The 12,678-nt window shown below is 38.1% G+C and overlaps 1 protein-coding gene across 1 annotated transcript in view; it reads right to left on the bottom strand.

The window, feature by feature from the left end:
• Positions 1-4,193: 4,193 nt before the first annotated feature.
• hhla1 (HHLA1 neighbor of OC90) overlaps positions 4,194-12,678 on the bottom strand; it is a gene marked incomplete at its 5' end in the record, with an annotated part of 13,163 nt that continues 4,678 nt past the window's right edge. Inside the window, 4 exons of the mRNA XM_083524770.1 lie at positions 4,194-4,488; positions 5,922-6,004; positions 6,212-6,380; positions 11,531-11,992. Of these exons, the coding sequence (XP_083380896.1) occupies positions 4,445-4,488; positions 5,922-6,004; positions 6,212-6,380; positions 11,531-11,992 (758 nt within the window). The 3' untranslated portion in view covers positions 4,194-4,444. The remainder of the gene's footprint in view (positions 4,489-5,921; positions 6,005-6,211; positions 6,381-11,530; positions 11,993-12,678) is intronic.

Here is a 12,678-nt window from a genome sequence, read left to right as displayed (position 1 = left end):
ATCCTGTCCAGACATTGAGGCAAACACCCTTATGAAGACCGACTTACATCTATTTTATTTACTAACTGAGCGGTTGGTTGTTTTGTTTAGCTTGGTGTTCCTAGGAGCTTCCGAACAGAAACTGGTCAGAAATAGAAATTGCCACTAGGCTACCAATTCTCCTAGACATGGCTTTGATTGTTGGCATAACACAAATCACTATTAGAGAAGACTTTAGACCTATTTAGAAATGTTGAAGGGAATTTTTGCACTGCATATATTTTACAGTGAATGCACATTGGCACTAAATTGAACCCTGTGGATTATGTGTCCTTAAGTCTGTAATTGAAGGTTTTCTAGGAAAAAAAAACCCCACAGAAAATCAATAACCTTGTTGTTTTTGTACAGGCAAAAAAAATCCAGGCAAAATACTGTGGACTGTGTGTGAAGCACGCTTATTCTTTTCATGCATGAAAATGGGGACATAAAAAGCTATAATATTAAATATCTTTATTACCTATTAGTAAACAAGTACAAAAAAATATTTGCCAGCCTGCCAGACTATAAAAGAGCACCATGAACACCAGAAGGCATACCTAGAGAAATATTTGCATTACCCATAAGTTTGTCTTTGAAAATAGACAGGTATGGGCAAATTGTGAGACACTCTCCCAGACAGTAACCAGAGCTCAGAATCAAACAGTGGAAACATGGATTCATCAACATTCGTGCTTTTATGACACATAAATACAGCGGGAGGTTTTGAAAAATCTAAAAATATATTTCTTCTTTGGCATTATCATCATATCCATAAAAAACACATTCCCAATTCTATTACTAATACTACTACCAGTAATAATAATAATAATAATAATAATAATAATAATAATAATAATAATAATAAAATAAAATAAAAATAATAATAATAATAAAAATAATAATAATAATAATAATAAAAATAAATAAATAAAAAAAAAAAAAAAAATAATAATAATAATAATAATAATAATAATAATAATAATAAAATATTAGTAATAATAAAAAAAAATTATAGTCTGTCCTCTTGTGTATTAAATTAGCATTTTGCCATAGGTATACTGTTCAGTACACCGGTGCATATGCTTAATGTTTTTTTAACAATTTCTTTTACTAATAGATCACCTTCTCTCAGAATGAGAGGTAAGTACACTTCAAGGCTCTTCTCTGTTCTGGTACCGAGGTGGTGGAATGAACTTCCCCTAGATGTCCGTACAGCAGAGTCCCTGATTATCTTTAAGCGACGACTGAAGACCTACCTCTTCCTGAAATACCTAAATTAGCACTTTCCAAGTTTGTAAAATTCGAGTTATATTTATATTAAGTTTGTAATCTTGCGTACCAGTGTAGATTTATTCATTACGAGAGATTTAAAGCACTTTTGTACGTCGCTCTGGATAAGGGCGTCTGCTAAATGCCGCAAATGTAAATGTAGATCACATTACACAGAAATACTGTGGTGTTTCACTTCCTGTGATATGCTAAAAAAACATATACATAGTAAGGTTTAATACTAATACTCCATGGCATTTATAGACCAGGCTTTATGGAGGTGTATTTTTTTAACTCTATAATTCTCTATTATTCTATAAAACTATTTATAAATATATTTCCACCAGTTCAACATATTTAAACATCTGCATGAACTGAGTTTACAACCTTTCTAACACAATTGATTGTACCCTTTGGATAATTGCTGTGTGTCAGATGTTTTATATCCGAGCAAAGCTAATAATGTGGGAAAAAAGTATATACTTATAGGTTCAAAGACTAAAATCCACTAAACTACTGATTCTATAGGATGTGAAAGGAAATGTGTCTTTCTTACCTGAGGATGCTCACACCTGCAGCAAACACAAGAAGAAGCCAAGACCTAATCTAACAGCACAAGTATCAATATGTGTGTGTGTGTTTAAAGGTGGGTCATGGTAACAAAGGGGTATTTAGGGCAACTGCAGAGGTCAAAGAGCAGTTCAATTGCCATGGTAACAGGGCTAGGGCAGCTACCTGCACAAGTCAAGAGTGCATCACACAAGTCTCTCGACAGCTTTGTCTTGTAGGCTTGACTGTTGTGATTATCCACGTACTTTCAATGAGTAATGAATATGATTTAACATACACAACCACACCCTGAGAATATAAGTAATATGATATTTTTATGTATAAGTCTTGTGTGTTTGTGTGCTTGCATGTTTGTGTTTTTTGTGTGTGTGTCTATGCATAGGAAGTAGGGTCGGTGGGGTGTGTCAGCTAATAATGCCCCTTTGTGTTCATCAGGCCTGCAGACTGACAACAATGAACAAGAGCACACATACATTTTCTGTTTTCACAGAACAGGTTACACTTCTTGATACTGCTTGTACTTAGTGTTTCATTAGTTTCCTGAGAAGCCCCATACTTTAGATCTGCTCCGCAATGCCTGGGGTCATTTTTAAAGGATGCTCTTGTATAAAAAATGCTTCCATTATCAGAATATTCAATGAGGTGAAATACTTGCATTGTTCAAAAAGTTACAAAAAATTTTGTCAGTAATTCACAGCGCAAAGATTTTGTGGTAAAACAAACTATTAATTTTTATTTATCAGTATTAGTCCTGTGTTCAGCCATATGTGAAAGGGAATGACAGCTGTTTAAAGAAGACAAAACTCATTCATCTGAAACATCACAAAACTTGACTCAACTGTGTTAAAAAACTGTGTTAAAATACTCATTTTTCACACCTTGTTTCCATGACTCATATTGCTTTAAATACTGTCTGTGATATCTATAGGTCCATTGCATCTATTGCTGAAGTTTTTGAAACCACTGTGTGTGCCACTGGATTGACTAAACATTTTAATCTCAACATCTTGCACTCTCTGTGTTCTTGTGTTTTATATCTGGCTGATATACAGCATGGCTTTACGTGAAAACTAATCTCCATCCTTGGGTTTCTTCCCTTTTTTTACAGGTTTTAAATTAAATACTTATAAAAGTTGATCAATGAAATAAATTAGGCAAATGTCTCCTCCCAAATGTCCATTGGGTTGAGAATGCAACTTGCAGCCTTAACACAAGCCTGTACATTTTTTCTCTTGCAGTGTTGAGTTATCTGCACTCTTATCTGAACATTTGCATATGTTCATACAAATGAGTCTTCTGCCCACCTTTGCTTCTAGGATCCACTGAGGACATGTAACACCAAATTAGAATTATGCATTTAAATAGGCATTTTCCTCACTTAAGATAATGAGCAATGCAGGAAGCGTATATGAAAAAAAACTTAATCAGTAGGAAAACCTATTTTCTGACCATGAATAGGGTGATTTTACGTCATTTTACAGTTGTGCACTGTTTTAACAATTAAATGTGTTAAACATATTGTTTTAAGATTAAAGACATTTCTTTCTAAAACCTCCTTCCATTCAACCAATTTTTTAAACATCTTATCACCTACTTTCTTTACTCAATCTGACTGCAATATGCCACATTTCCTGCAGTCCAGTCTGTGACCCTCCTGTGTGTCAACATGCAACTTAATGGACCATGGATTTGCTGATGCAGGTCTGATGTACTCATATGCCAGAATTAGATTCTAATGATTTAGGGTGGCATCTGAAACAAATATTATTACTTTTGTAGATTTTTAGTGGGATATTTGGAATAAAAATGCAACAATATTGCCCTGGTAACATACCGACAGTAGTTTTAACATGTTTCTTAGACAAAGACTCCCTTATAGCCCAGTGATGGTCATTCTCCTCTCATTCTCTTTAGATAATCTCGGGCACCTTCACTGCCTGATCACTTCATACTTTGAGACATGCCACCTGTGAGGTCTGCAGTGTCAGGGTCATGAATAACAGGGGCCCATGGTGATGCCTGCTGCCTCTGGTGGTTAGAATGCTCCTTTGGCATGTAACCTTAGATCTGTGATCTACAAGCACTATTGCTCTTTGTTCTTCAGAACCACAGTATGTGACATTGTTGAAAGGCTTGCTGGTTTAAATAACTTTATTCAAGCTTATACTGTGTACTATGGTCTGCATTAACTAACAATAAGTTGTAACTGGAATTTAAAACCAGCTATAGCTGGCTAGCTAGCTACTCAGGAAAGCTAATATAATGGTTTAATGAACACCTTCAGATCTATTTAACAAAATACATTGTGAAATAAATGACTTACAAAAGTAGTATAAGTGTGAACTGCAGTGGTGATTTTAATGGTAATATACAACTACTGATATGTAATCCTTTAAAATGCTATCTCTCTCTCTCTCTCTCTCTCTCTCTCTCTCTCTCTCTCTCTCTCTCTCTTAATCTCTCTTTCTTTTCCTCTCTCTCTTCCTCCCCCTCCCTTTCTCCCATGGTCTCTTCTTTTCAGAGGTGAAAGGGTTCAGGGATTTGGTCTGTTGCTCGGTAACAGTCTTGCAGGGACATCATGCTCTTCTCACATTTTAACACACATCTTTGCCAGGCACTTCTGTTTCAGACCTGTGCATGTGTGAAAAAAAGAGAGTAATTAATTAGATGAAGCATATTATTAAAAACACTGTCTAAAAGCTGACTGAAAGCTGTGGCTTCCTGTACCCTCAATATACAGTCACATAATCTAGTCTATTTACTGCTGACACACACACACACACACACACACACACACACACACACACACACACACACACACACACACACACACTATTTCGGCTAGCCTTAGATATCATTAGTCATGGCGGGTGTTGTTTAATGAGAAATTTTCTGTGTTTCTCTCATGGACACACACTTCTATGTGCTCGGATTCTAACATTTCTTAGACAACTGAAATGCAACCTCATATTCCTATAACAAGGTCATTCTGATTCTTAATGTTTAAAGAAACTGAGTTAAGGATAGGGCAAAAAAAAAAAAGAGAGGCACTTTTGATTACTCTTTGTTTGAGACACTGTGCCTTTGTTTGTATCCAGACTAATATATTTTATCCAGAAAGTAAATCATTTTCATTTCCATTTTAATGGATGATCTAAAAAAGCTCTGAAAGAGCAAAAGCTCTGTGCTTGTAGATATGGCTTATCGCAAATTACTCATAGAGAACTGTAGAAGGTTGTGTTTTTAGGGAAAAGATAACATACACAAAAGTACTCAGTGTGTTAATTGTATTTGGATGTACAAATCTGTCTCTTAAACTCAGAAACTTGTATATATTCTAAAATGTGTACAAATATTGTATGCCCCAGAATTGTGTCCATTAAAAGGTAATGCGGATAATCAAAAGTATGACATACAAATGTATGACCATACAGTATTTTTTTTTACAAATCCAAGTATAGAACAAACACAACAGAAAAGAATACTTTGAAAGAAATGTGTTTTTTGTTCAGGGTTGAGACAAAAGGGAAAAATTGATTATGTATTAATTGAGAGAATCTAAAAGCTGTTCAATGCATGAAAGAGACTGAAATAATGAAAGAGACTGAAGGCAGCTTGAACCAATAACCCATAACCTTCAGCAACCAAAGCTTTAACCACTGAACTGTCCTGTATTAGTTGACAGTGTGGTATTTTGCGTAAAAAAAAAAATAGACATTTGTGATTTATATAAGTACGTTGTCATCTTTTTGTAGATAAGGGCATGTAACTATTTGCACTAAATAAAAATAAAGTTGTATTTATTCAAGTTTCTGGATTTTCTTTCAAATTAAAATATCCTGAATATAGGATGAATATAAAGTATTCATGTTACTTTCTGTGTGTGTTAGTCTTTCTGAATCTTTAGATGTTTGCTGAATTGAATCAACTCAATTTTGTTCAGTCTGCTGTTCCTTTATTTCATCATAATTTCACTGATTTTATTTATTTATTTGTTTTGTTTTATATTTGTTTGTTTTGTTTTATACTCTCTTATATTTAAAGCACTTTTTGTTCCAACTTACTCTTGGAGAAGGTGATTCTTTTCACACGGTTGCAGATCTCCACTGTATGCTTCTCATACCAGAAATGGCTGTCTATGCAGTACCTACAGTGAAAGAGACTGAAATGTTCAGGTGTACAGTATAGGCTATATGGAAAAAAAGTTGGTGGACACCTGTCCATAAAATTCATAGGTGCTTTTTAAACATGCCAGTCCACATTTAGTGGACGAATTGTCGTTATAAAAAGTTCTTTTTTTGTTTGTTTTTGCAGTGTGCTTTGTAAATGTGTATGTTAGGTGTATGCATGTTACCTCTGCAAACTAGTTTTTGGGCTGAAACCTCTGCAAAGGCACTGGGAGAAAAACTTGCACAGCTCAAACACACATGGCTGCAGCTTTATTGTGCTGATTGTAGGACTCGTTGCATCCAGGTCCTCTTTCTGGCTTCCTCTATAAATAAGCTCAGAACGCCATGGGCAACCTGTCAGAACAGCACAGAATCTCTTAAAGTAACAGAATTGTCAACAATGTGCCTATAATTAATCTCTTGTAATTAGCAAAGCCAAATGCTAACAGTAATGTGGAGTTTGTCTTCAAGCTTGCTCTTACAGACTTTGCTTACTTTGGTTCTAGACTTAGGGAAAGCCCCAACACTAGCCAATCTTGCTACAAATATCTGTCTTTGACTTCCTGCTCCAGGAAATAACCTCACATAGATAAAAGAGTATAACCTCAGATAGATAAAAGACTATAACCTCAAGTAGATTAGAGGGTATAACCTCACAATGATAAAAGCCAAAGGGTTTTCACACCCAATATTGATTTGATTTAGGTTTTTCTTCTGTTCGCTCACTTCAAATTTAGTTTTCAAGTGCATAAAACAGCATTGTGCAGATGCTTTAGTCACATATGAAGATTTGGACATATTTGGCTATAGCAGGAGGCAACCTCTTCTTTAAAGGGCTGGAAAGTGGAACAATAATGAATGTCTGCAGGCAACAGTGCAGCATGGTGCAGGTTCCTTGCAAGTTTGGTGCCGCATTTCTGCTTAATAGTATCCTCAATGTTGAGAAATACAGGCAGCTACATTTTCATCATGGAATACCATCAGTAAGGCATCTGATTGACACCAAATTTATTCTGCAGCAGGACAATACTTTAGCATAGAGAAGAACAAGGAGTTCTGATGCTTTAAAACCTAAAGGCTTTATATCAATATTTAATCTTAAAATATCTTCTTCTTTTGTCTGCTCCCATTAGGGGTCACCACAGCGGATCATCCGTCTCCATATTACCCTGTCCTCTACATCTACTTCTTTCAAACAAACTACCGGCATGTCTTCCATCACCACATCCATAAACTTCTCCTTAGCCTTCCTCTTTTCCTCCATCCTAGGGGCTTTATTCTCAGCATTCTTCTACCAACGACCCCATGTCCCTCCTCTGCACATGTCCAAACCATCTCAAGCGAGCCTCCCTCACCTTGTTTCCAAACATCCTACATGCGCTGTCCCTCTAATAAACTCATTTCCAATCCTGTCCATCATCGTCACTCCCAGTTAAAATCTCAGCATCTAAACCTCTACGACCTCGTGATCCATCTTCTGTCTTTTACTCAATGCCACTGCCTCTAAACCATACAACATCGCAGGTCTCACCACAGTCCTATAAACTTTCCCTTTTACTTTTGCAGATACACTTCTATCACAAATCACTCCTGTCACTCTTCTCCACCCACTCCACCCTGCCTGCACTCTTTTCTTCACTTCTCTAACACACTCTCCATTACTTTGCACTGTTGACCTGAGGTACTTAAACCCCTCTGCCTTCCCCACCTTTTCTTCCTGCAACCGCATATCTAATCTTAAAATATGCTGTCTTAAAATAAAGGAATTAAATTCAACATCATAGCTAGAGCTGCTTATTATATAAGGACCACTGCATGTTTTGACTAAAATATACATGATTCCTGAATTACTCTGTAAGATCATTGAGCAAAGCCCTTAAAATTTATTGATCTCTTCATTATTCACCAAAACATTGTTAGTTACTGCATGTAAATAATCTTCTCTATAACTTGTTGAATTTAAGACATCCCTAAGCTGAAAAAGAATATTTGTCCTTCTAAAGAGACATTTCAGTGTTTTTTCAATTATAGCTTGAAAAAGCCATGAAGTGCTTGTGCCCCCTTCTGGGCTCTTACAAAAATAACATAAGGGGTTTCTCGCTTTTTATGTGTCTCTGTTATTCACATTCTGTTCTTAACATAGATACACACATATAAACAAACAACTGGCTTGTGAAAGCGAAAGAGAGAAATAGAAGGACTGGTGGGCGCACGCGTGCGCGCGCGCGCGTGTGTGTGTGTGTGTGTGTGTGTGTGTGTGTGTGTATGTGTGTGTTTATGTGCTTTTATACATTTCTGACCCAACTATTTAAACTTTTTGCTAGGTGTATCTGACAGCATTGCCATTGGTACCTTCACTACCACCATCCTGTCTCCACCCAGATCAGAGTAGCAGTATGGAAGCAATCATGTTGAGCCCACCTGAGCGCCACTGAGTTGTCACAGCTGTTGCTGTTGCTTGGAACAGCAGACCAAAGATTGGTTCCATACTTGAGGTCTTAAGAAGAGAAGCTAAAATGTTCTTCCGGTAAAGTTAATCTATAATTTTGTGTACCAGTAATTATAGGTTTGGTTTATTTGAAAATTATTCTTAGTCTTAAGAGCTCAGGATCCATGTGTGATACAGAATCTAGCTATACTACTAATTAGGTCAATATCCAACATACTGTATATACTATACATCCTTGCCAGGTGCAGTATTGACCTATGCCAGATGTTACACTCATTGTCTTCATTTGCACTGCAGTTTCTACAAGACTATAGGGTCTCCCATTTCTCCATACTTTGTACAAGTTGGTCTCTGGTGCTCGTGCGAGATCTCAGTAAGTTATTATTGTGTCCTATAAGAAAGGCCTCTTATTAGCAAAGACCAGCTACAAGATGAATTTGTTAAAATCCTTGAAATGGCCTGAGGGTCATAATTGTATTCCAAATATTGAGATATTTTCTGAAACAAGAAGAAACAAGATGGTGTGGTAAAAGGCTTGACAGATTTACGCAACAGCCTATAGCCATCGCATCATTACAAGCCATCACAAGACACACAACATCTTTATTGAATAATTAACTTGACAATAGATTAGAAAATTATCTAAATATGAAGTAAAGTTACCAAAGGCCTTTTTGAACTGCCTGTTGATGTTAATGAGGGCTGAGGTTGACTGTTTGCCATGCTTTGGTGACAATCAGTACATCTATGAATCTTCTAAATGGTAGAGAAATTGCTATTTTTGTACTTATAAACATTATATAAGTACAAAAATAGCAAATAATAGCTGGGATGAAAACTGGAGCTTCCCCTGGGCCCACAGGAGGATCTGGCATGCCAGGCTGCACAAGGGCCACGAGCAACCCCTGATGGTTGATATATGAGACCTCCGAGGTGTTGTCCAAGCAGATCAACACATGATGGCCTCTGAGGTCCGGGAGGAAACGCTTCAAAACAAAAAGCACAGCCAGCATCGCTAGGCAATTGATTGATTGATATGCCATTGCAGATGTGGACTCGCCCATAGACCTTGCGTGGAGCGGCCACTCGTGACCAAAACTAAAGTATATAGCTTAGCACTGTAGTGCGCAGGACCCATTGGGGCAGATCTCTCTCTCTCTCTCTCTCTCTCTCTCTCTCTCTCTGTCTCTCTCTCTCTCTCTCGGTAGAGTTAAACATGCTCCTGAGGCTCCAGTGACCACTGTTCCTGTCCCTCTCCCCTCCGTGGATCTTCCCACTTCGTCCAGGCCTGCCTCTGGATAGTGTTCTCTTCGACTGGAGGCCACTCTGTACAGCTTGGGACGGTTTCTCATCAACGCCTTGGTTGGTTCCATGAAATTCCGGAGTAAGAACAGGCGCTTTGAGGATGGATTTGGACTGTAGTTAATGTCAACAGTCTGCTACATTGACTCAGGACTACAGTTTGCTTCTGATCATCATCACTGTACCCCGCAACATCGTATATCTGCTATAAATGGACAATCGGTGCAACCCAGATGAGGATGGGTTCCCTTTTGAGTCTGGTTCCTCTAAAGGTTTCTTCCTTATGCCATCTCGGGGAGTTTTTCCTTTTCACAGTTGCCACCGGCTTGCTCATCAGGGACAAACTTACTTATAAAGAACATATTCACTTTTAATCACCACATTATCTGTGTAAAGCTGCTTTGAGACAATGTTTATTGTTAAAAGCGCTGTACAAATAAAAATGAATTGAATTTAATTTAATTGTTGGAGATGACAGTCCTCAGATCTGTCACCTCACAGGGCTTTGGGTGGGATCCCGCACAGTGGGAGAGCTTGTCACGACACTCTGTCTCTGCACTTGTTGGTGGGAAGTGCTGAGTTGAGGTTGGGGCTGTGCCTGCCGAGCAGCCCAATGAGAGCGGAATGGGAGGTACCGCTGGAACGCTTTTGAAAACTTTCGACTACCGAACTAACGGCGTCACCAAAAAGGCCTGAGGGCGAGAGTGGGGCGTCCAGCAGCACAGCCCTGTCCCTGTCAGGGATTTTGGACAGGGTGAGCCACAGATGTCTCTCTGTGGTTGATAGGGCAGCCATAGACCAGCCAATGGCCTTAGTGATGTCTTTAGTGGCTCATAGGGCCAAGTCCGCCATACGGTGGAGCTCTAGTATCTGACCTGCTGAGGCATAGTATGCAGGGGCTTTGTGGGTAGTGTTTGGAGCTTAAGAGAAGGCCACGTCCAGGACATGGACACCTCGGCTGTGACGCCAGGAGCAAAAAGCACCTGTCGAGCTTACTGGACGGATCTCATTGGCCGGCCAAGCTATGTCCAGCTTCTGGACGGCACATGTCACAGCCAATCCCCACCCCCCCGGCCCTTTTATACTACCTGGTCGTGATGTCACCTGCCTCCAATTTTGACTGATTACACACATTATTCAGAGTATGGACAAAGCAGTTGTGTTCCCAAAGCGTTCCGACGCAGCTTGCGCTTTTTGTTGTATAGTATTGCAAGGTGTACTATTGCACCATTTTTTATAACACTAACGCACTGCTATAAACAGTTTTACAATAACCATTTTGATTTAAATACAAGATTGGTGAGCAACACCAAAAACCAACAAGAAAAAAAAAACATCTTTCATCATTAAGATTTGTTATTAACTTAATGATGCCTAATGATAATATCATTTATGCAGATATTTATATTAAGGGTTGCACATAATTTGATATACTTGCTATATAAGTACAGCTTTTTGATATTATAACTTTCTGTATTGTTAACCTAATTGAGTAACTAACCCACATTAAATTTAATTGATCAGTGCACTCCAATGAAGGAACTGACTGACACTGACTTCACAGATTTTCACCCCATAGTACTGAAAGGTAATGCAATGCTCTGTAATCAATAATTAACACCATGTAAGACTGTACCAAGTGATCAATATTACACCTTTATGCTATTGTGTATGCACACTAGTGAATTTACCAATTTGTGTGTTTATAGAAGAAAGACACCATTTAGAGCTTTAAAATAGTAAATATTCTTGCCTGGTTTAAAGATATAAGGGGATTTGGTGGTAGCTAGAGTGGTTCCTGTTGCAGCAGTCTTCACAGAAATTGATATTTCTGTTGCTGTTGAAACTGTTGAAGATGTGGCTGCCGTGGCAGCAGTTGGATGTACAGGTTGGATGGTGGTTGTGGCTGGTGGTCCGGGTGAAACTGCAGTGGTTCTGAATGGCAGTGTTTGAATTGATGTTGGAACATTGTCTGATGTTGGGATAAGAACTCTGACAGGCAGCGTTATCATGGGAACTGTCGTAAGTGTTATAGTACTAGTAGTATTTATGCCAGCTGTGATTGACAATGCTGAAGGCACAGCTGCCATGTGACCAATGGTTGGAACAGTTGAAGGGGCATAAGAAGTAGTTGCAGTGGTGGTGATCACAGATGGAGAAGTCACAGAAACAGCCGAGTGTACTGGGGAGGATGATGGGAAATCTGCTGATATTCCTGTAGAATTTAGAGAACACTAGCATTAGTCATTAAAAACCTTAGCGCTGGTCTTGTTTGTTGTCAATGGCCTAGCAGTGCCATGCTAAGACCTAGAAACCTAATCTGACATGCATTATACATTACTTTTCAAAAACCCTACAGAGTCAAGCCTTTTATTTTTCCAGGAATATTCATGCACATTTCATGATGGCCTTATTTCTGAGAGACATTTAGTCAGACAGACAAATATGTACGTTTTAAAACTGTCAAATTGATAAACATCGATCAGAGCTTTCACTTAGACAGTTATTAAATACTTCAAAAGTCCAGAATAGGGGGCAGAATCCAGTATGACTTGAAAAGATCAACTGAAAATTATAATTTCTTTTTTAAATAATTTTTTTGAAACACGTTATCTCCGTTCTAGCATTTATTCCTGCAAAATATGTGAAAAACACTTTGCTAATTGCACACCAAAATGAAGCAATAGTTCTCTATGATTTTTTTTATAATAAACTGTAAGGACAGTTAGCACAAAATGATTGTATGTGTACCCTAAGCTGCAGCCATTAGGAAGGCATAAGCCAGTGCACTCTTAGTGCCAATCCCAAGGCCGGATAAATGGGGAGGGTTGCGTTAGGAAGGGCAAAAATCTAATATGCGTATCACAAATAAGAATTTCATACTGGATCAGTCGAGGCCCG

The sequence above is a fragment of the Silurus aristotelis genome (genome assembly GCF_946808225.1).
Source record: "Silurus aristotelis genome assembly, chromosome: 22".
In the NCBI taxonomy this organism is placed as follows: Eukaryota; Metazoa; Chordata; class Actinopteri; order Siluriformes; family Siluridae; genus Silurus; species Silurus aristotelis.
The sequence above is the reverse complement of the archived record's forward strand: the minus strand, read 5'-3'. Positions and strand labels throughout refer to the sequence as shown.